Source organism: Ictalurus punctatus, chromosome 23 (genome assembly GCF_001660625.3).
Source record: "Ictalurus punctatus breed USDA103 chromosome 23, Coco_2.0, whole genome shotgun sequence".
Classification (NCBI taxonomy): domain Eukaryota; kingdom Metazoa; phylum Chordata; class Actinopteri; order Siluriformes; family Ictaluridae; genus Ictalurus; species Ictalurus punctatus.
Genome location: NC_030438.2, coordinates 18,601,728 through 18,621,866, shown reverse-complemented (window position 1 = coordinate 18,621,866; position 20,139 = coordinate 18,601,728). Strand labels below are relative to the sequence as shown.

Sequence of the window (20,139 nt, the reverse complement as noted above, 5' to 3'; positions counted from 1 at the left end):
CGGAACACCATGTACAAAAAAATACAGTTCCAGTAAAAACAAGTAGTAGGTGTAAGATAGGTATAAAAATTCTTTCTTTCTTTCTTTCTTTAACAGGGACGATAAACCTTAACGAACATCAGTATTTATAATGCAAATGTCTCAAATTTAGCCAAATGGCTACTTGTCTATCTGCAGTAACTAACTGTAGTCTGTCCGTTTATACACAACATGATAGCATCATCTTTACCCTGTCCACTGATGGGAAACAAAGCAGATATTATTTGGATGGTGGTTTATTCTCACTGACACCCGTAAGGTCCGGTGCGGATTGAACCCTTTCTCGAATTATGCTGGCGTACAAGTGAAATCAACTTACTGGATTTATTTCAATCAGTGTTTTTTTTTTATTTTTATTTTTTAAAAAGAATTATTTTATTGCCGCAAATCTGTTAGAAGACTAATTAGGACACTGTTGGGTTTCTGTGTGTAGAGTATCATGACTCTGAGTTTAGTTTCTGCTGAGCAGGGTGATAGAAAAACACTGTATACAACTGCTACAAAAAAAAAAAAGTGTAACATTTAAACTCTGGATCTGAATCTGCACGATTTTATATAAATTTTGCTGCCGTCACACGATTGGCTGATCGGATAATTTCATGAGCAGGTGTACAGCCTAATAAAGTGTCCAGTGAGTGTAGACATACCTGGAAAGCATCTAAATATAATACAAGTGAAGACCCCCAGAGACAAATGACACAGCACGAGCAAGGCAGGTGATTTCCCGGGAAGTACGGGAAGCTCTAACGGGAAAAGTACATCAACAACAAGGTCTAAGAATTCCATACATTCAACACGCATCTTCCCGTGTTCCCCATATTAAAATATAAAATCCAAAACGGATGCATGATTAAATATTGCGAATCTGCCAGCCTTTTTCGAGACAGCTGGGAATTTAAACGCAAAAGACGGATGCATTTCACATTTTTCGTCTACAAAGCATCTCAGATTCGATAAAGTGCTTCAGGGAGTGGATTTAAACCTGATTGAAAAATGTCCCGAGTGCATTTATTTATACATATACATATAGGAAGACAATCCTGATAAACACAACACACAAATCTTTCGTAACAACTGTGCATAAAACACTGTGAATGCATGGACTAATGGAAATAAAACAAGTAATAAAAATACCAAAAGCTAAAAAAAAAAAGTATTGTTATTGAATTTCAGATGTAGTGAGAGTAGTGCAATATATAAATGCTTTAAATGGCAAAATAGTTCAGTTTTTATCCCCCCACAGTCCATACAACAGCAGCTCTTCTGGGGGATGCAACAAACCTGGCAACCTTCAATATTCAGATTCTGTTAATAATCAAAGGGGCACCAGATTGAACAATGTCACCTCAATGAGTGTTTCACCCCTTAATTTAATAAATTCAATGTTGAAAAGGTTAAATAACACAAACATTAATTTTTTTTATTAAATATATTATTAAACGTTATTAAATTATATATAACTATTTATATAAGATGTTTTTAATAACGTTTGATATAAGACCTTAGTATTATTGGGTTGAACAAAAATCCATAAGGATGCTTAATGTACTCTGAAAGAGTGTGTGTTTATGTTTTATAATGATCTACGAAAGATTTTTAAATCCTACTGGAGGTTAACTTTGATAATCTGGCAACCGAGGAGATGTTGAGGCGCAGTCAGGACCAGGACAGTGTGATACCTCCTGCACCATCAGCATGCCAGACCCATCTGCGCATATGACAGGATTACTGATATCAAATCACTCGTTTCTGCGTGAGACGAAAGGTAAGAAACTAAAAGACGTGATGACTTTAACATCCAATAATGTTTTATTCCTCTGCCGTGTACATGCATGTTGTTAAGGCTTCAAAATACATTTAAAACTATCTAAACTCTTATAAGTATTTTTGGAATTGCAATTAGTGCAACTGTTACTTTAAGAAGGAGAGCAAACATTTTTTACAGTAAATATATATATATATATATATATATATATATATATATATATATATATATATATATATATATATATATATATGTGTGTGTGTGTGTGTGTGTATATATTTACATATATATGTATATGTATATATGTATAAACTTTTTTATTTTACAGATACAATCCCAATGTTGGTCTGATAATATATATATATATATATATATATATATATATATATATTATCAGACCAACGACCAACATTGGGATTGTTTCTGTAAAATAAAAAAGTAAAAAAGTTCCATACAATCTTATTAGAAAACGTAAACTGTTAAGATATTTATATAGTTTTTAGCGCTGTCCATTTCTCTATTTAACTTTTCTGGAAGGAGTCTCCAGTGTCAGCGCTTTGTAGCTAAAAATGTAGTCCGTTTTCCAACATTTTCACGACAGAGGAGTTTACGCTTTGCGCTTTCTCGGTAAAATGACACGCTGTGGGTTTTTTTTTTTTTTTTTTACATGAAGATGGGGGGGGAGAAAAGAGAGAATGGTGCGGGAACAACTGTTTATAGCTGTAAACGAAGTTGTTTTATTATAAATGGATAACTATAAATGGGTAAAAAGTACAATGTGTTCTTCATTAATAAATAAAGATGGTGGTAATAGTAACTCCTCTTCATCACACCACCCCATGATTGATTATTTTCCTAGAACCGCATGACATGGACGTGTTTTATTCCGTATTTATCTAGAAAAAGGTTTTAAAACTGGACTTGGACATGGGGCGTGGTCCAAAGTTTGGTCTAAAGTCGAAATCGTACATTAGAAGCGATTCAGATGATATCATGGTATACATTTGAACTGATTTAAATATTTATTTCGTTTTATTCTCCTACTTTACGGAAGTAATGATTTAGACACGAAAATATTCACATTGCTAAACCGGGAGCGTTTTAGCTTCCGTCCTGAGCGACGTAGTTCCAGTACGAAACAACGAAAAACTTGGACGGCCTCTGGGATAACGGAGAGATGGTGTGATTTTTGCTCAGACTATTCCTTTAACCCATTCTCACGCTTTCCTTTCTAGGCTAAACATGAAGGCTAAGCCGTGGAGCGTGACGCCGCTGTGCTTCGCGTTGTTATTCCTGTCACACGACGTCCAAAGTCAGAACAGAAGAAACCAATCGAACAACCTGACCACAAAAGACCGAAAGGGTAAATCGAAGTTGTGTTTGGTGTATTTTCTCATTTGATAGATTCCCAGTCTGTGCGAAACTTGCTGTTGGAAACAGATGTTAAAATGATTAGCACCCACGCATGTTCTTCCCATTCGTAAGCTTTGGACTGGATTTTTATGTCTTCCATGAGCAGTGCTGGTGTGTGCGCTGGAGTTGGCCTTCCTCCTGGACAGCTCGGAGAGCGCCATGTCGTACGGCTTTGAGAAAGAGAAGGACTTTGTGCGCTCGTTTGGTGCCCGGGTGCTGAAGATGCAGGTCGGCGATTGGCACCTGATGCCCCGCCTCGCTGCTCTCCAGTACAGCAGCTCTGTGTCCATCGTGCAGAGCTTCTCCGACTGGCGTGGACTGGACGACTTCCTGACCAGCGTCGGCTCCATGGCCTACATCGGACAGGGCACGTACTCATCCTACGCCATCGGGAACGCCACCGAGCTCTTCGTACGCGAGACAGACGACAAGAACGTCAGGGTGATGCTCCTGATGACTGACGGCTCCGACCATCCACGCAGTCCCGACATCCTGGCTGCAGCCTCTGAGGCCAAAGGTCACAACATCAAGCTCTTCACCATCAGCTTGTCATCACAGGGCAGCCAAAACAGCGCCAAGCTGCGAGTCATGGCTAGCAGTCCGGCACAGCAGTTCGTGCACAACCTCAACGATCCCGACCTCGAGGAGAGACTGCTTCAGGAGCTCGTAAGCTAAATACTGCTGATATGCATTTCTAATGATCCCCGTGGTGTGCGCTTATAGGCAAATAATCAATAACAGGATATTGCAGAGTTCCGAATGCTGATTGTTTTCCAATAAAAGCGCGTCCTGAAGAGATTTATTTCTCTTAAATCACAGCAATTCTCGACATTCTGTGAAACAAGCTACTTATATTATATTAGCACCCAAACGAAACAAAACAGAAAATCTAAGCATTCTAAGTATTATCTATACGCCAGCTTCCACGTACATAAATGTCGCACATTAAAGGTCAAGTCTGAACCCACAATGGAGTGGATTGTGCTGTGTTTGGGATGATTAAAGATTCCAAGCAGGAAAATGTCATGTGCTAATATAAGAGAGCATCAACACATGCTAACTGATACCACAAACATCACAATATAAACACCACGAAGGTTTAAATCCTGAACCGCGGATATGATACGGTATGCGGAATGTGGAATGTTCCAGACGCCGTGTGAATGTTTGCTACGTTAGGGATGCAACCAAATATGAATACATCCATCCATACGTCTTCCGTAACGCTTATCCAACGAGGGGTCGCCGGGGAGCCTGGAGCCGATCCCAGGGGACTCGGCGCACGAGGCAGGGCGCACCGGACGGGGTCCCGAAACGTTTCAGGGCACAATCGCAGACATTCATACACCACGGGCAATTTGGAAATTCCTCCAGCGTACAGCGCATGTCTTCGGAGTGGGAGAGGAGACCCCCGAAGCGTGGGACTGGGAAAACATGGAAACTCCGCACGCACAGGGCGGAGTCGGGGATCAAATTCCTAAATTCCAGAGGTGCGAGGCAAACATGCTAACCACTAAGCCACCGTGTCCCTCCTCACGCCGAAAAAACAAAACGAAACAATGAATCAATTTAAAAAATAATAAAATATATTCACTTGTACATTCATTGCGCGCGTGTGTGTGTGTGTGTGTGTGTTTCCATCAAAAGACATCATTATTAAAGGAAAATATTCCAGCGAAGGTTTTCTAAAGTTATTATGTAATGGTGCACGAAGGCCTCCATTTTGGCTAGCAGCATCGCTAGCAGCATCGCTGCGTCCCCAGATTTTTCAGCACTGTAACAAACCTAAAAATCATGTGGATGATATTGTTATCAACTATAAATATCACTCCCCTGATCCACATGGCGCCTTCCTGTCCAGACCACACCCACTTCCAGTTTAAATCCCAATACAGATAGGCGTATTTGAACGCTAAGTTAACAGATACAGGAACTGTGTTACACCCTTACTACACATCGCTGCTAAAAACGTGCTTCAGAAACATTTATGAAATATATTCTAATCTCTCCGTGTATTCTTTTCTTTTTGCAGAAAAAAGTGGCCAATATAGAAGTAAGTGTCTGAGTTCAGTCAGTTCATGAAGCTATGCATCACACACACACACACTGGTGTGTTACTGACCGGGTTTTGTGTTTCAGTGTCCACGAGTGCAAGCGTGTGTGTGTGAGAAAGGAGAGAGAGGAGTTCCGGGAACCCCTGTGAGTGAAATACCCACCATACTGAAGTGATGATTCGTGGGGTTTTACAGGGAGTGATGTGCATGAGTGAAGAACTTCATCCTGTGTGTTTCAGGGGAAGAAAGGAGACGCGGGGATTAAAGGACTGCCGGGAACCAAAGGTGTAAAGGTGAACCGGAAAAACAACTCTGACTGTAATCTAACAGTTCGTTAGGAAAATACACACAACAAAGAATGTGTACACACACACACACACACCATGAACTGTACTCAACTTCCAAAAAGAAGTACACACACACACACACACACACACCATGTACTGTATTGTACATCATTTTCATTCAACTGCAGTGAGGTATCTCTCTCTGTACACACACACACACACACACAGATATACATGCATGTACACCAACACACACTTGTACACACATCGTACTGTATTGAACATCATTACCTGGACACACACACTCACTCACACACAGATATACATGCATGTACACCAACACACACTTGTACACACATCGTACTGTATTGAACATCATTACCTGGACACACACACTCACTCTTTCACGTCACCGCAGGGAAACACCGGACCTGCAGGACTTCCGGGAGCGGACGGGCCTGAGGTAAAGCCTACAGGACTGCATTCGTCATTCTAGATCTTGTACACTATTGTACCTGTGTGTATCACTATTCATGTGTGTGTGTGTGTGTGTGTGTGTGTGTGTGTCTTCTTTAGGGACGACCCGGGTACAAAGGTAATAAGGTAAGAGTTATAACTTAATAGTATTAGACAAAACAACAACAACAAAAAAAACACAACTTGCCCTGTTATAGAGAAGTGTAAACTCCAAACACACCATTTCCACTCACTGTGTGTGATCAGTGAAGCTGTGAGTGTCTTCTAGGGTGACAGAGGAGAATGTGGACCTCCCGGATCAAAAGGAGATAAGGTATGTGTCCCTAAACTACACCAGAGACCTTTATTAATGACGATTATGTATTCGATTGGTGAAATATTGTACTTCTCAGGGCGGTGAAGGACCCCCAGGACCGAGAGGAGTCCGAGGAGAGCAGGTAAAAAATCATATAAACATCATTTAGAACCATGATTTGTCTCCGTCTGCACTTTTCCCATCCCTTTAAATGTAGATTTGGAGCTTTAAAAAGACATTTTTTTTATAGCTATTATATACTCGGTAGTAAATTAAACCATAGGAGAAATAACGGCGCTCGTCCTCCGACCTGCACTTATGGAATGTGAGCAGAGGATCACTCGTAATCCCGTACCAATGGGCACGTTAAGACGGTGAACGCAGATATGTGGGATATTATTTTTTTTAGACTTTGTTCGCTGGGATTAAAGTGAGGACGGAGAAATGTAGACGTGTCTGGCTTTGCGCATGGAGGGAGGACCGACGTTATCACAGCCTACAGGACGGTCCAAACGTCGGAGACCTCATTTAGCATGACTCGATTTCGTCTCATTTACAGTATGTTATACTGAGTAATACATCAGCTGAGTCTCTATATACCATATTATCTACTACATTTATAGATTATACTAACGTCGGTTATTATAGATAATACTGAAGGCACTGTCACCATCCCAACGTCGAGTCATTTCCAATAACAGCACGTCGCGAAATGTTCGATTCCTTGTACACCGCACCAATCAGCCATAACATTAAACCACTGACAGATGATTATCTTGTTACAGTGGAACTTGTAAAGGAGTGGGATATATTTATTATATAAGTGAACACTCGAAGTCGATGTGTTGGAAGCAGGAAAAATGGGCAAGGATCTGAGAGACTTTGACAAGCGCCAAATTGCGATGGCTAGACGTCTGGGACAGAGCGTCTCTAAAACGGCAGGTCTCGTGGGCTGAAAGCGCCTACAATGAGTAAGTAAGCATCAGAACTGGACCATGGAGCAATAGAAGAACGTGGCGTGGTCTGACGAATGACGTTTTCTTTCACGTCGTGTGGACGGCCGGGCGCGTGTACGTCGCTTACCCGGGGAAGACGATGCACTACGGGAAGAAGGCGAGCTGGCGGAGGAAGTGTGATGCTCCGGGGAATGTTCTGCTGGGAAACCTTGCGTCCTGGCATTCACGTGGATGTTACTTTGACGCATACAACCTACCTAAACATTGTTGCGGGTCAAATACACCCCTTCATGGCAACTGTATTAACTAATCGCAGTGGCCTCTTTCAGCAGGATAATGCGTCTGTATATGTAATAAATAGCGGAAGCAGTCGTCAGTGATCATGAACTACAATGTTAACTGTTTGAAACAGTGCTTTTCGTCTGTCTCTTATTCAGGGCCCCCAAGGGCCAGCAGGGGACGAAGGACCTGAAGGACAGGAAGGCCCCAAAGTAAGAACAGCTTACTGAAATTCTTTGGCAGAAAAGAGAACGATGTTTGTTGCGCAATGCGTAACACAGTCGAGTATTATTGCTTTTACACTGTGTTTTATCTGTGGATTATTTATAGCTGACATTTCTAGGGGGTTTCCATACATGGCATACACGGTTCTACAAAGAGCGCTTTGAGAATACTCCATATCATATTCAGATCCAAGTGTGAATGAAAGATAGCTTTATTCTCAGTAAAGGTCAACGGAGTACATTTTGATTTTGTAGGAGCCAGAGAATTCATGGCACCTGACCCATCAGACTTTCAGCTATGCCATGTTAGAACATGACACAATGAGGGCAAACTAGAAGAAAAAAATGTTTGTAAATTTATTTATTATGTCATTTATTTTATAATATTTTTTTTTTAAACGGACGACTCGGAGAGAAATATTCCGAAAATCAGCCGATAAGTGTCCAGCGTCGGTGGGAACTCCTTTAATACTGTTTAAAAAAAACATCTCAGGGGAATTCCTCAAGAAACCGGTCGAGAAAAGGCCGAGAAAATATTTCGGGAAATTCTCGGTAAAAGGGGCGTCTACTTTGAAGATGATATTAAATTATTTTTATTTTTTCAAGTGATTTTTTAGCACAACATAATTCCCATAGTTCCTTAGTTTTGATGACTTTGTTATCATTCTAAAATGCGGAAAATAAAAATAAAATAAAGAATGAGTGTGTCTAAACTTTTGACCGGAAGTGTATTTTTTAAAATATCCATAATTTTATAATTGTACTGAAGACATTTTGTGAAATGTTTTCATCAAGTTAGCGTGATATGTATTCCATCTGGCTAACATTAGCAACCTGTGGCGGTTTTAGCTAACATAAGCAACCTGTGGCGGTTTTAGCTAACATTAGCAACCTGTGGCAGTTTGAGCTAACATTAGCAACCTGTGGCGGTTTTAGCTAACATTAGCAACCTGTGGCAGTTTGAGCTAACATTAGCAACCTGTGGCGGTTTTAGCTAACATTAGCAACCTGTGGCGGTTTTAGCTAACATTAGCAACCTGTGGCGGTTTGAGCTAACATTAGCAACCTGTGGCGGTTTGAGCTAACATTAGCAACCTGTGGCGGTTTGAGCTAACATTAGCAACCTGTGGCGGTTTGAGCTAACATTAGCAACCTGTGGCGGTTTGAGCTAACATTAGCAACCTGTGGCAGTTTGAGCTAAAATTGTTCCTCATGCCTCGTGTTCAATTCTCAGTCTTTACTAACTTCTATTTTATTCATTTGCAAGTCTTAACATTTAATCTGCATGTAGGGAGATCGTGGACTTCCTGGTGCAACTGGACCTCGAGGGGATATCGGCATTGGATTTCCCGGTCCTAAGGTGAAGCGATGTGATTTATTGTATACATTAAAGGTCAGAAATGAGAGTTAATGAGTTAGGATAAGATTCACTTTTTAGTAAAGGACTGTACCAGTTAAAGGGATCGTTTTGATTAGAACAGAGTCTAGCCTTGACAAGTAAATATGGCTAATCCTTTCCAGTCTCATACGGGCTTACTAAATGCAACCTCCTTCAATAATTATTGCATAGCAAACAAACAAAGATATTACCTGCAAAAATGTCCTGCTACCTGTGTGTAACTTTGAATTATGGATATGCAATGGTTCTAGGGGGAGAAAGGAAACCAGGGAAGACCAGGCCCTGTAGGTCCAATCGGAACAGGTCAACCAGGTCAACCAGTAAGTGGGTACTGACAAAAATGTGCCAAAATGTCTTAGCATGAATCTATCAATAATAATGCAATAATGACTGCATTTATTAATGAAGGGACCACCAGGACTTCCGGGGCCTCAAGGGGTTCCTGGCTTCCCAGGAGAGGGGCTAGTAGGGCCAAAGGTGAGCACACCACTGCTTTAAAGATCTGGTGCATTTTTTTAAATTTTATATATATATATATATATATATATATATATATATATATATATATATATATATATATATATATACCAATGGTATTACACTGTGATGCTGACTAGTCTGCCCCTTATTACTCCAGCTTACCAACTTCAAATACACAGCTTAGCATAGGATGAAAATCTAAACTGGTTTATATCTCAGGGGGATCGAGGTTATAATGGTTCTACTGGAGCTCGTGGACCACCAGGTTTTGGCTTAAATGGTGAAAAGGTATAACACAGTAATAATAATTACATTTTTTAATCGTAAAGGTTATTTTTATTAATCAAATGTGCATCCTACAGGGTAACACTGGGCCTCCTGGGCCTCCTGGTCCTATCGGGACTCCTGGATTGGGAATTCAAGGAGAAAAGGTTTTACATTTTAGCATATAATGAGAATTCCATAGAAATGCTGCTCAGATAGTGATAAAGCAATGAATTGACCAGTGTATACGTTTCTTTTTTTGCCTTCACCCTCATGCCAACGCTACAACAAAACACATGTAGGGAACCCAGGGTCCAATAGGTCCTCCTGGTCCCAGAGGTATCCCAGGGATAAGCATCACTGGTGACAAGGTAGAGTACTTGTGTAACAATGTTCATTAAATTCCAGTGAAACATGGAAACAGTGCAGTTCCTGCTGGAAACACCAGGTGGAGGCAAAGTTCTGTTTTTTCCACAGGGAGACCGCGGCTTCCCAGGAGAACGTGGACCACCAGGACAGAAAGGCGTCGGAGAGCCAGGAGCCAAGGTGAGACGGAAGGGATGGATGGAGTAATGGAGCCTCTAATTTGGGTTTAAGCCTTGATTTTAATCACTTGGACACCCATATATTTAACCTGTGACCATGGACATCAGATTATAAATGTCAGACTTTGACTTGGACCTATAATTCTGCATACTCAAACATGTAGAAATAGACTTTGTAAATAAGTATTTCCTCAATATTCTTCAACTACATCTTACTGCATTTCAGGTAGGACGATTCAGGACTTGGACTTTACTAAAGTTACTTTTATTAGCTTAGAGACTTTAGACTGGACCTGGATGTGTGGGTAAGATGATTCAGACTTGACTTGGACTTGAGGGTTGGTAATTTTACACAGTTAGTGCTGGAGAAACCACTTAAAAATATACTCAAATAGACAGGATAATTGAACTTTGGTGGACCTACTGTAACTACTGTGACCTACTGCTTTGGTTGGTGAAAGTCCTTATCCATTGATTGATTAAAAGTAATCTGATTGGTTCCCAATTGGCGCAATATGAACTTACTCACCCTGTAGTCTGGAGATCAATAGAGTTAATTCCTGATGATGCAACAGCCATCTATTTCCAAATTTAGCCTTTAACATGTCTCTGCTGTAGGGCGAGCCTGGCTTTCGAGGTATCCCAGGAGAGCCAGGTGCTCCAGGAGAAGACGGCGCAAGAGGACCAAAGGTTGGCATGTTCACGTAACCGATTTAAAACCAAGCCGTTTCTGCTCCAGAATGCAATATTTGGCCATATTTTATCTTCTCAATATAGGGTGAAATCGGTGTTCCTGGGCCTAGAGGACTAGAGGGACTACCTGGTAAAGGTCTACCTGGAGAAAAGGTTTATATGATGTCCTCTCAGGCATTTCTTAGGTCCTCATAAAGCATCACAAAACAGTATAGCAGTTTAAATAAGACATATGACCTGTAAACAATGATATTCAAATCATACATGCCTTAATCTTAAAGGGAGAGCGAGGAGATAGAGGAGCAAGAGGACAACCAGGAGTCGTGGGACCAATGGGTCCAGTGGGGCTCAAGGTAGGACATTTAATAGTCAAGAAACCTGTAGCTATTTTATTTAGATAAGCTACCATAACTTATTCCAAGGTCCTGTTTAGTTTAATAAGGTTCCTGTTAGGAGCCCTAGTCCTCCTGTTGTGGAGTCATGTGACATTCAGTATCATCCTGTTTAAAACTGCTCTAACTAAAATCATGAAATGGAATTGGATGGTTAAATTCATACCATGAATTGTCTATACTGCTTTACCCCTTTGAGAATGCAAATCTGAACTCAGGAGTGGAATCAGATTGTGCCTTACATATATCTGCTTCTGTTCTATAGGGAGAACCAGGAGGTTTGGGGCTTCCTGGGGTAATTGGACCTCCAGGAAGGGGTGTACCAGGCAGTAAGGTAATTGAGATTTGCAAATTTATGGTTAAAATTCCTGTGACAGATACCTATAGGTAGTGCAGTACGGCTAGCAGACATACAGGCGCATACGTACAATATATAGTGCTGAATAATCCCAGATTTTGGCATCTTACTCTGAGTGTATCCTCCATAGGGGGATCCTGGACCAGCCGGACTTCCAGGACCTGCTGGAGAAACAGGAATAGGGATCCCTGGGCCAAAGGTCAAATCCTAAACGTTATTATAAAAGTCATCTATACAATAACATCAAAACCATTAGATATGTTAGAGGTAATGTACAGATTAGTGTCTTCTCGTCTGATTTACGTAGCTCCAGTGGTATCGGTTGTAACTAGCACAGGGTTAATCACTGAACTGGTTGTAGCCGAGACTAATTTCTAGGACATTCTCTGCACCAAACAAAGCTCCATCTATAGTAGATGTTTAAAAATATATACAGTATATAACAGTATGATTCGCTCTGCACACCCCATCACTTTTAAACTATTTCACATTTAAACTAAAAACACACTTTTTTTTTTTTTCACCTGACCGAATGTAAGAGTTCAGAAAAGTGAGAAGTGTTTGTCGTATCCAGCTTCGTTTTTTTCCCCGCGTTCTTCTCGTTAAGGGTGAACAAGGATTACCTGGACCTTTAGGAGAACCGGGGCTGAAGGGAGACGGCTATCCTGGACCACCTGTAAATATACGTTTCGTAATCACCAGAAGATCAGTTCAGACAATCCAGCTGTAGTAAACGCTACATTACTTGTTTCTTCCCTCTGTATTTGTTGTCCACTACATCATCTTTAGGGTCCTCCAGGCACCCGAGGACTACCTGGAGAGCCCGGTCCAGAGGGGATAGGCTTTCCAGGACCAAAGGTATGAATTAATTCAGTCACTGCTCTAAGAGTAAACCTGAGATTCAAGCTATATTTCTTTCTTTGACGTTGTGGAATTTAAATTTCAAATAGAATTCAAGACGTTATAAAATAGAAGTCCAGAATTTATATTTCTCCATGCAAATCATATAGTTTGGTGATATTCTGCTCCAGTATCAGATTCGTGTAAAAGGTGTGGCCTTAATCCCGATGGCAGACATTGATTTATTTAAAATATATATATAGTTTCCAGTTTGAACCAATTTCGATTGCGGTCCGTTCCAGGGGGATCGAGGTACTGCGGGTCCTCCGGGGCCATTGGGACCACCAGGAATTGGACGTTTAGGCCCGAAGGTTAGTAATTTACTCTAATATTAGCCTCTGATTCAGATCTTCCTATCTCTGTTACCTGGAGATTACCGGTAGGCTTCAAATTACGGTTGTACCAAGGCAGATGACATGTAATAAATAAAGGGTAAAGGGTCCACACACAAAAAAATAGAAAAGATGGATATAAGAAAATAATACAAGTGATAATTATTCCAGCAATATTTTGCATAGCATATTAACATCAGCTTTTTTTATACTAAACTTTCGACAGTACACACCGTGAAAAAGTCCACTAACAATCTCCGTGCAGTTTTTGTGACCAAATGGAATAATGAGGTTTTCATTTGATTTGCAGGGTTCTATGGGTCAGACTGGCCTACCTGGCCCACCTGGGCTCCCAGGAGAGGGAATCCAAGGCCCAAAGGCAAGATGTATAAGATGTACTTCAGTATTCAGTACAAATCCCCATAACATGGACTTCATTTGTTGGTCGAGTGGATTCCACTATAATATTGTGAACGTGAAACGTGACAGAGCTTTTTTGTAGGCCCGTACTATCTGCATGTCTATTTTGTACAGGGTGAGCCTGGATTCCAGGGATTAGTGGGACCAAGAGGAGCCCCAGGAGAGGGTTTACCTGGGCAAAAGGTAAGATGAGTTCATGTCCTGTTCTATAAGAAGACGTGGACGCCACTGTAATGTCGGACCGTTTTGCAGGGGGACCGTGGATTTACAGGAGAACGAGGACGCAAAGGGGACAAAGGAGGACAAGGGGAACCAGGACAAACAGGGCCAGGGGTATTGAACGTTTGTGAATATTCTTATGCATGTGTATATATATTTTTTGTGTTTAGATTTCACTTGAAAAAATGACTCTGAAATCTAAAAATGCAGGTCAAATAAATGTAATACTTTTCAATGAATACATTTTCATAATGAATGAAAAAAAAAAAAATATATATATATATATATGAATATTATATAATATATATATATATATTATTATTATTATTATTATTATTATTTTGCAACCCTTACGTGATGTGCTTACTTGGCAGGGAAGACCAGGCCAAAAAGGAGAAACCGGTCTCACTGTAAGTGTGATCGAGCCATTGGGAAGCGTACAGATTTCTAATCGTTGATGTGAGATGATGTGTGTAACGTTTAGTTTTTTTGTCCCGTGTCTTGCAGAGAGAAGAAGTTGTCAAATTAATTAAATCCATTTGTGGTGAGTTTTTTTTTACATTTAGTCTATTTACATGCACTTCGTAACGCAAAATCATGCTAACAAATAAATTAGAAGAGGTGGAAGCAAACTTGGTGACGCAGTCTAGAGCCATGGTTATCAACCATTTTTACCTTTTGCTAGCTGTCGGTGCTTCGTCAGCCTCTGGGTTCAGTGCTGGTGGCTTTCCGTCTGTGACTATAACATTAATGCGACTTTCTGATTCGGAAATTTGTACCGAAGGAAGATTTACATACGAACGTTTCCATTTTGTGCGATTTTGCTTGAAACACTAACTCTGCTTGGTGTTAGCTGCTTAGTATTCACTGGATAGCCTTTATAGCTACATAATATTTCCCTGAGCCCCCTAGTGGTTAGGTGCTAAATAGCCCAGTCTGCAAGGCAGGATGCTGAAGCGTACATAATCCAAGCATTAAACCATATCTTCTGCCATTTTCCATTCAATTTTCTCATCTTTAAATATGGTAATGTTGAAGCACCAACAAATGCGCAAAGTCCAAAAACAAGGGACTGTACTCCACAATCAAGTGATCCGGTCGCCAAAATCTTTCAAGACTTCTCTTAAAAAGACAAGGAATTTCATTAATTTTTCTGCACACTAATGCATCTTGAGACAAAGTCTGCATTTTTAAATTCTTTTTTACATTTCCATAATCCTAAGAACAATTTCTTCTTTCAGGCTGTGGCGTGATTTGCAGATTCAGCCCCCTGGAGCTGGTTTTTGTGATCGACAGCTCAGAGAGCGTGGGTCCTGACAACTTCGACATCATGAAGGACTTTGTGAATGCCCTGATCGACCGCGTTTCCGTCAGGCCCAATGTCACACATGTCGGGATTGTGCTGTACAGCCACATGACTGCAGTGATCAGTGACCTGTATCAACCCCTGAGCGTTGACGAGTTGAAATCTGCCGTACGCCGAATGACCTACATGGGGGAGGGGACCTACACAGGAAGTGCCATCCATCAGGCCAATCAGCTGTTCCTTTCGGCGCGGCCTGGAGTTCGGAAAGTGGTGGTGGTGATTACAGATGGCCAGATGGACCAACGAGACGTGGTTAAGCTGGACGATGCAGTGCGAGACGCACACTCCAGCAACGTCGAGATGTTCGTCATTGGTGTAGTGAATCGGAGCGAACCGTTTTATGAGAGCTTCAAGAGAGAGCTGGAAACCATCGCCTCTGATCCGGATGAGGAGCACATCTACCTGATTAGTGACTTCAGGACACTCACTGGTATGTTACCTTTTTGCATTTCAGTTGCAAACGACAAAGTGACAGATAACCGGTCATCTTTCGTGTACGTACCGGACACAGAGCCACGATTTCAGCGACAATGGTAAAACGACAAAACAATCCCATTGGCTCGAACGATTCCTCTGACCGATCCAGTGGCACCATTTGGTGCGACATTTCTTCAACTTTAGTTCCTACCTGCAATTAGTTAATTATTTAATTTGTGCTAGCTTTAGAAGATACTACATCTATATAGCTAATACGCATAGTTCTGAGGGGTTAAATCTCCAGGCTTTAAACTCATGATATCCACCTTACTAACCTCATGTTTGTTTTTATTGTGTTCTCTCTGGTTCAGTACTGGAGAGTAAGCTGTTGGTGAAACTATGTGAGAACAGTGACGGCATGTTCAGTCAAACGCCCAAGCCTGATCTCCTCCCTGTAACCGCCGGAGTCCCATTTTACGATGAGGGATCATGGAGGAGGCCATACAACCCGACCTTTAAAGCAGACCACACACAGGTAGGCCATATCTGTCTATATCTACCTCTTTTGACTAGATCAGAGGGGAGCGTTATTCAATGTGTCATATAGATGAGTCTATATTTGATAAGACAAATAGATGCGATTCATTATTCACTGTGCTCCATAGATGCGTGATACTCAGATACGTTTCAGAATTTAATAAGTCCTAAAGATGCGATTCATTCTTGAATGTGGGTGTGAGTCATTGTTCGACTTGTTCTATGGATATAAATGTGAATCATTATGTGATGTGATTCATTATTCAACATGCCATATGGCTTTGAATCATTATTTGACGTCATATAGACATGATTCATTATTTGATGTGTCATATAGATGTGAATCATTATTCGATGTGTCAAATAGAACTGATTCACATCTATATGACACATTGAATAATGAATCATGTCTACATGAAACATCAAATAATGATTTGAAATGATTCATTATTCAATGCGTCATATAGATGTGAATCATTATTTGACATGTCATTGCAATATCAATCATTATTTGACGTGTCAAATAGATGTGATTCATTATTGAATGTGGACACGAGTCACCATTTGACATGTCCTATATATACGAATCATTATTCAATGTCATATAGATGCGAATTTTTATGTGATGCGATTCATTATACAACATGCCATATGGCTTTGAATCATTATCTGACGTCATATAGACATGAGTCATTATTTGATGTGTCATATAGATGTGAATCATTATTCGAGGTGTCAAATAGAACTGATTCTATATGACAAATTGAATAATAATTCATATCCATGTGACACATCGAATAATGAATCATGTCTATATGACGCATCAAATAATGACTGATGTGATTCACATCTATACGACACATCGAATAATGATTTGAAATGTGTAACGATTTGAAATGATTCATTATTCATAGTGAAAATGAATCCTCAAACTGCTTTAATAATAAACCAAAGCAACGATATAATATTCAGATCAGAGATTATACTGTTATTAACATGGTATTATTTGGGCATCAGGAGCCAGGAGCATCAGGAGGGATCTTGGACAGCACCAGAGCACCGTTCTTCAGTGGGGAGAATCCAAACAGTTTGGATGATCTGTGGCACATCACATATGATTCTGATCCAGGAAAACCCTTAGAGAGACCGGAACCGCGCACCACCAGCATCACCACTGAGCCACGCCTACTACTGATTCAGGATGAATTTAGCCATGGTAACTCTTACACATTCATTGAAAGATTTTATGTATAATTTACACAGTATGTCCAGGACATAATATTATGTACACTGCTCACGAGGACACGTTTATAGATGGATAACGCACTGACGTACACGTGATTGCTCCGAACTTGAAACTTGATGAAAATCAAACTGCAGATGCAACACTTCTGTTTACAGACGACGCCTGCCTGCAGCCGCTCGACCCCGGGCCGTGCCGCACGTACGTGGTGAAATGGTATTACGAACCCAAGGCCAACTCCTGCGCCCAGTTCTGGTTCGGAGGTTGCCACGGCAACAGTAATCGCTTTGACACAGAGAGCATCTGCCGGAAATCCTGCGTCATCAACTAAATCCCCGCCTCGCTGACCATTAAGTAATGAAAAAGCAAGGCTATAAACCAAAGAGTATATACTTATATATTTATTAAAGCCGAGCAGCGGCGTGTTGAAGGCAGGGAGGTTTAGGAGGTGGAGGAACACGAATACATTCACAGGTGTTAACTAACTAGGTGCTAACTGGACCTCATTTATCGAATCTTTCACAGGAGCATTTACGCCAGAAACGAGGTGTTCGTATCGCTCCTGAGTTTGTGTAAATTTACGCATAAATACCTTAAATCGAGTTTGAACCTTGTATAGAGTATAGTTCGATACGATTTAACCCGAGGTAGCGTGTGTCTACGGAATGTTTAGCGCATGCCACACTTTTAGTTCTCAGTTTGTCTTTTTCAACTCCTTTTATGGAATCCCGAGGGCGTGGTTAAAGGGGAATCGGCCGCGCCGTGAAACGACGCGCCGTCGTTTCTAGCCGTTCGGCATTTAACGCCGTACGCACGTGAGCACGCGTTCGATTTGACAAAAACTTTTGCACCCAACTTTATTAAACGAGCGATAAACGAGCCCCACTGTGCGAACATGTCATGATATCGTACGATATACAGTTCTCAACATCGATATAACGGAGATGTGATTAACAAAATGATATACGTTTTTAAAATGTCTGTTTCCGTCACGTCTAGATGGCCAGACCTGTAGTAGGTTTTAGTAGCTTGTTCCATTACGATCTCTTTCCTGGGAAGGGTACATGCTGCTGTAAATCCTAGCCAAATGAACGCTGATGATCCTCTACATCTTTTGAAAACAGTCGATTAATAGTCATTTCATCAGGCCATCTATTCATATCGCCCTCTTTCTTTAGTTTATCACTCTTTCTCCAGTTCGTTGACGAATACAAAATGAAAAATACAGCACCTGGCAACAGATTCACGAAACCGACGAGAATCACTGAACACATCAGAAATATTTCGAGATATATATATATATATATATAAGCAGATTCCACTGCAAGGTCGGTGTTCGAACAAGCTCCTCCCACAGAAAGGCTTAGGCTACATGTACGTTAATCCAGATAGATAGAAAACGTTTTCCAAAAACGAACTCGCTGAAAACGTGTATATCCCTAACACCGCACATACGTGATAAAAAAAAACGACGTTAATTCAAAATACTACTATAATGAATAAAATAGTTTTCCAGTAGCTCCGTTTTCAAATTCATCCACTTGGGAGTTTCGTAACGCTCCTTTTGACCGGACAAAAACGCCGTCTCGGCGTGGACGGAAGGCCCGGACGTCTCGGTCTCGGCGATTTGTGGATAACAACACCCGAAGTAACCTCGAGCGGCAGTGGGGACGGCGAGAACCGTCCCTGAACAAAGGGGTACATGAACGTAATTATCATTCAGAAAGACATCCGTCTAGACGACCGTATCGCTCCACCATTTTGGGGGGGGGGGGGGGGTCACGCCTTTCGCGACGTCGATAACGGGAAGCGATCGCGTCAGTCGTTACGCTTCATTCACATTTTAGAGCAGGACTTTGTTTACATCACAGGTTTGCTGGTTTGAAAAACTGTTTAAAATGTCTGAGCTGATATTGTTCACGGTTCACTTATAAATAAAGTTATAAAATAAAGTTATTCTTCATCTTCGACGTGCTCGTAATTGATTGTTTTTTTGGTTTTTTTTTTATATTTTATTGTCCACGTGAATATAAATATTTCTAAGATTTTACTTTTCACTGATAATAGACTCGGTAATGAAAAATAACTTGAATTAAATTAGATACGGATGCAAACTAGAAATATTTTGACTAGTGGGCTCAGAATTTCTCAAAAAATATTTGAGAGTGGTCACGAGATATGAAAAAAGCACATTGTTGCTTATAACTGAACAGTTTGTCATAAAATCATCGAATCGGTCTCATTACATTCAGTGGGGTATACCGAGTCTAACGATATGAAAGATTCCTACGTCGGCCATTTTAGATGTCGGCCATTTTGAATTTAGTCATAAAATGCAGTATTTTACGAACGCCTTGGCGTATCGTTACGATGCTTGGTACGTGTCTTTGGCACCATGCTCTGATGGGATGCAAAAAGTTTTGGGACAAAAAAAAAGATAATGGTATTTATAAAAATGCTAATAGCTACTGATTCCTTTTGCCTACAGTCATAAGATCGGTCTTAATAGATTTCGTGGTTCATGCAAAGAACAATGATACCAATTATCTCATGATTGATCAAACTTCCTGTCTGCCATTTTTAAATGTTTTGAAAACCTACTTATTCATGAACACGAGACTGAACGCGATTGGTTCGTTCCGAGCGCAGCCACGCCCCCAGTTATAAAAGGGTGTGCACATGTACTGTATGCAACCAGGTTAGTGCAACTTGTTTTTCACTTCATTTTTATACGTTGCAATTTCACATTTAGGGTGGAACATGTTCTAACATGATTTATCTTCGA

The 20,139-nt window shown here is 40.8% G+C and overlaps 1 protein-coding gene across 1 annotated transcript; it reads left to right on the top strand.

Moving 5' to 3' along the window:
- The first annotated feature begins 1,656 nt into the window (after positions 1–1,656).
- col28a1b (collagen, type XXVIII, alpha 1b) lies at positions 1,657–19,324 on the top strand. The gene is made up of 35 exons (XM_017453897.3): positions 1,657–1,804; positions 3,040–3,167; positions 3,324–3,883; positions 5,250–5,270; positions 5,357–5,416; positions 5,511–5,564; positions 5,977–6,021; positions 6,135–6,161; positions 6,304–6,348; positions 6,428–6,472; positions 7,724–7,777; positions 9,081–9,149; positions 9,440–9,508; positions 9,597–9,665; positions 9,888–9,956; positions 10,031–10,099; positions 10,235–10,303; positions 10,410–10,478; positions 11,096–11,167; positions 11,255–11,323; positions 11,452–11,523; positions 11,828–11,896; positions 12,051–12,119; positions 12,528–12,596; positions 12,710–12,778; positions 13,063–13,131; positions 13,463–13,531; positions 13,687–13,755; positions 13,825–13,905; positions 14,166–14,201; positions 14,299–14,335; positions 15,033–15,587; positions 15,946–16,109; positions 17,129–17,327; positions 17,513–19,324. Exons 2-35 carry the CDS (start codon positions 3,047–3,049, stop codon positions 17,683–17,685), a joined length of 3,456 nt encoding a protein of 1,151 aa, XP_017309386.1. The 5' UTR covers positions 1,657–1,804; positions 3,040–3,046; the 3' UTR covers positions 17,686–19,324.
- Positions 19,325–20,139: the final 815 nt, after the last annotated feature.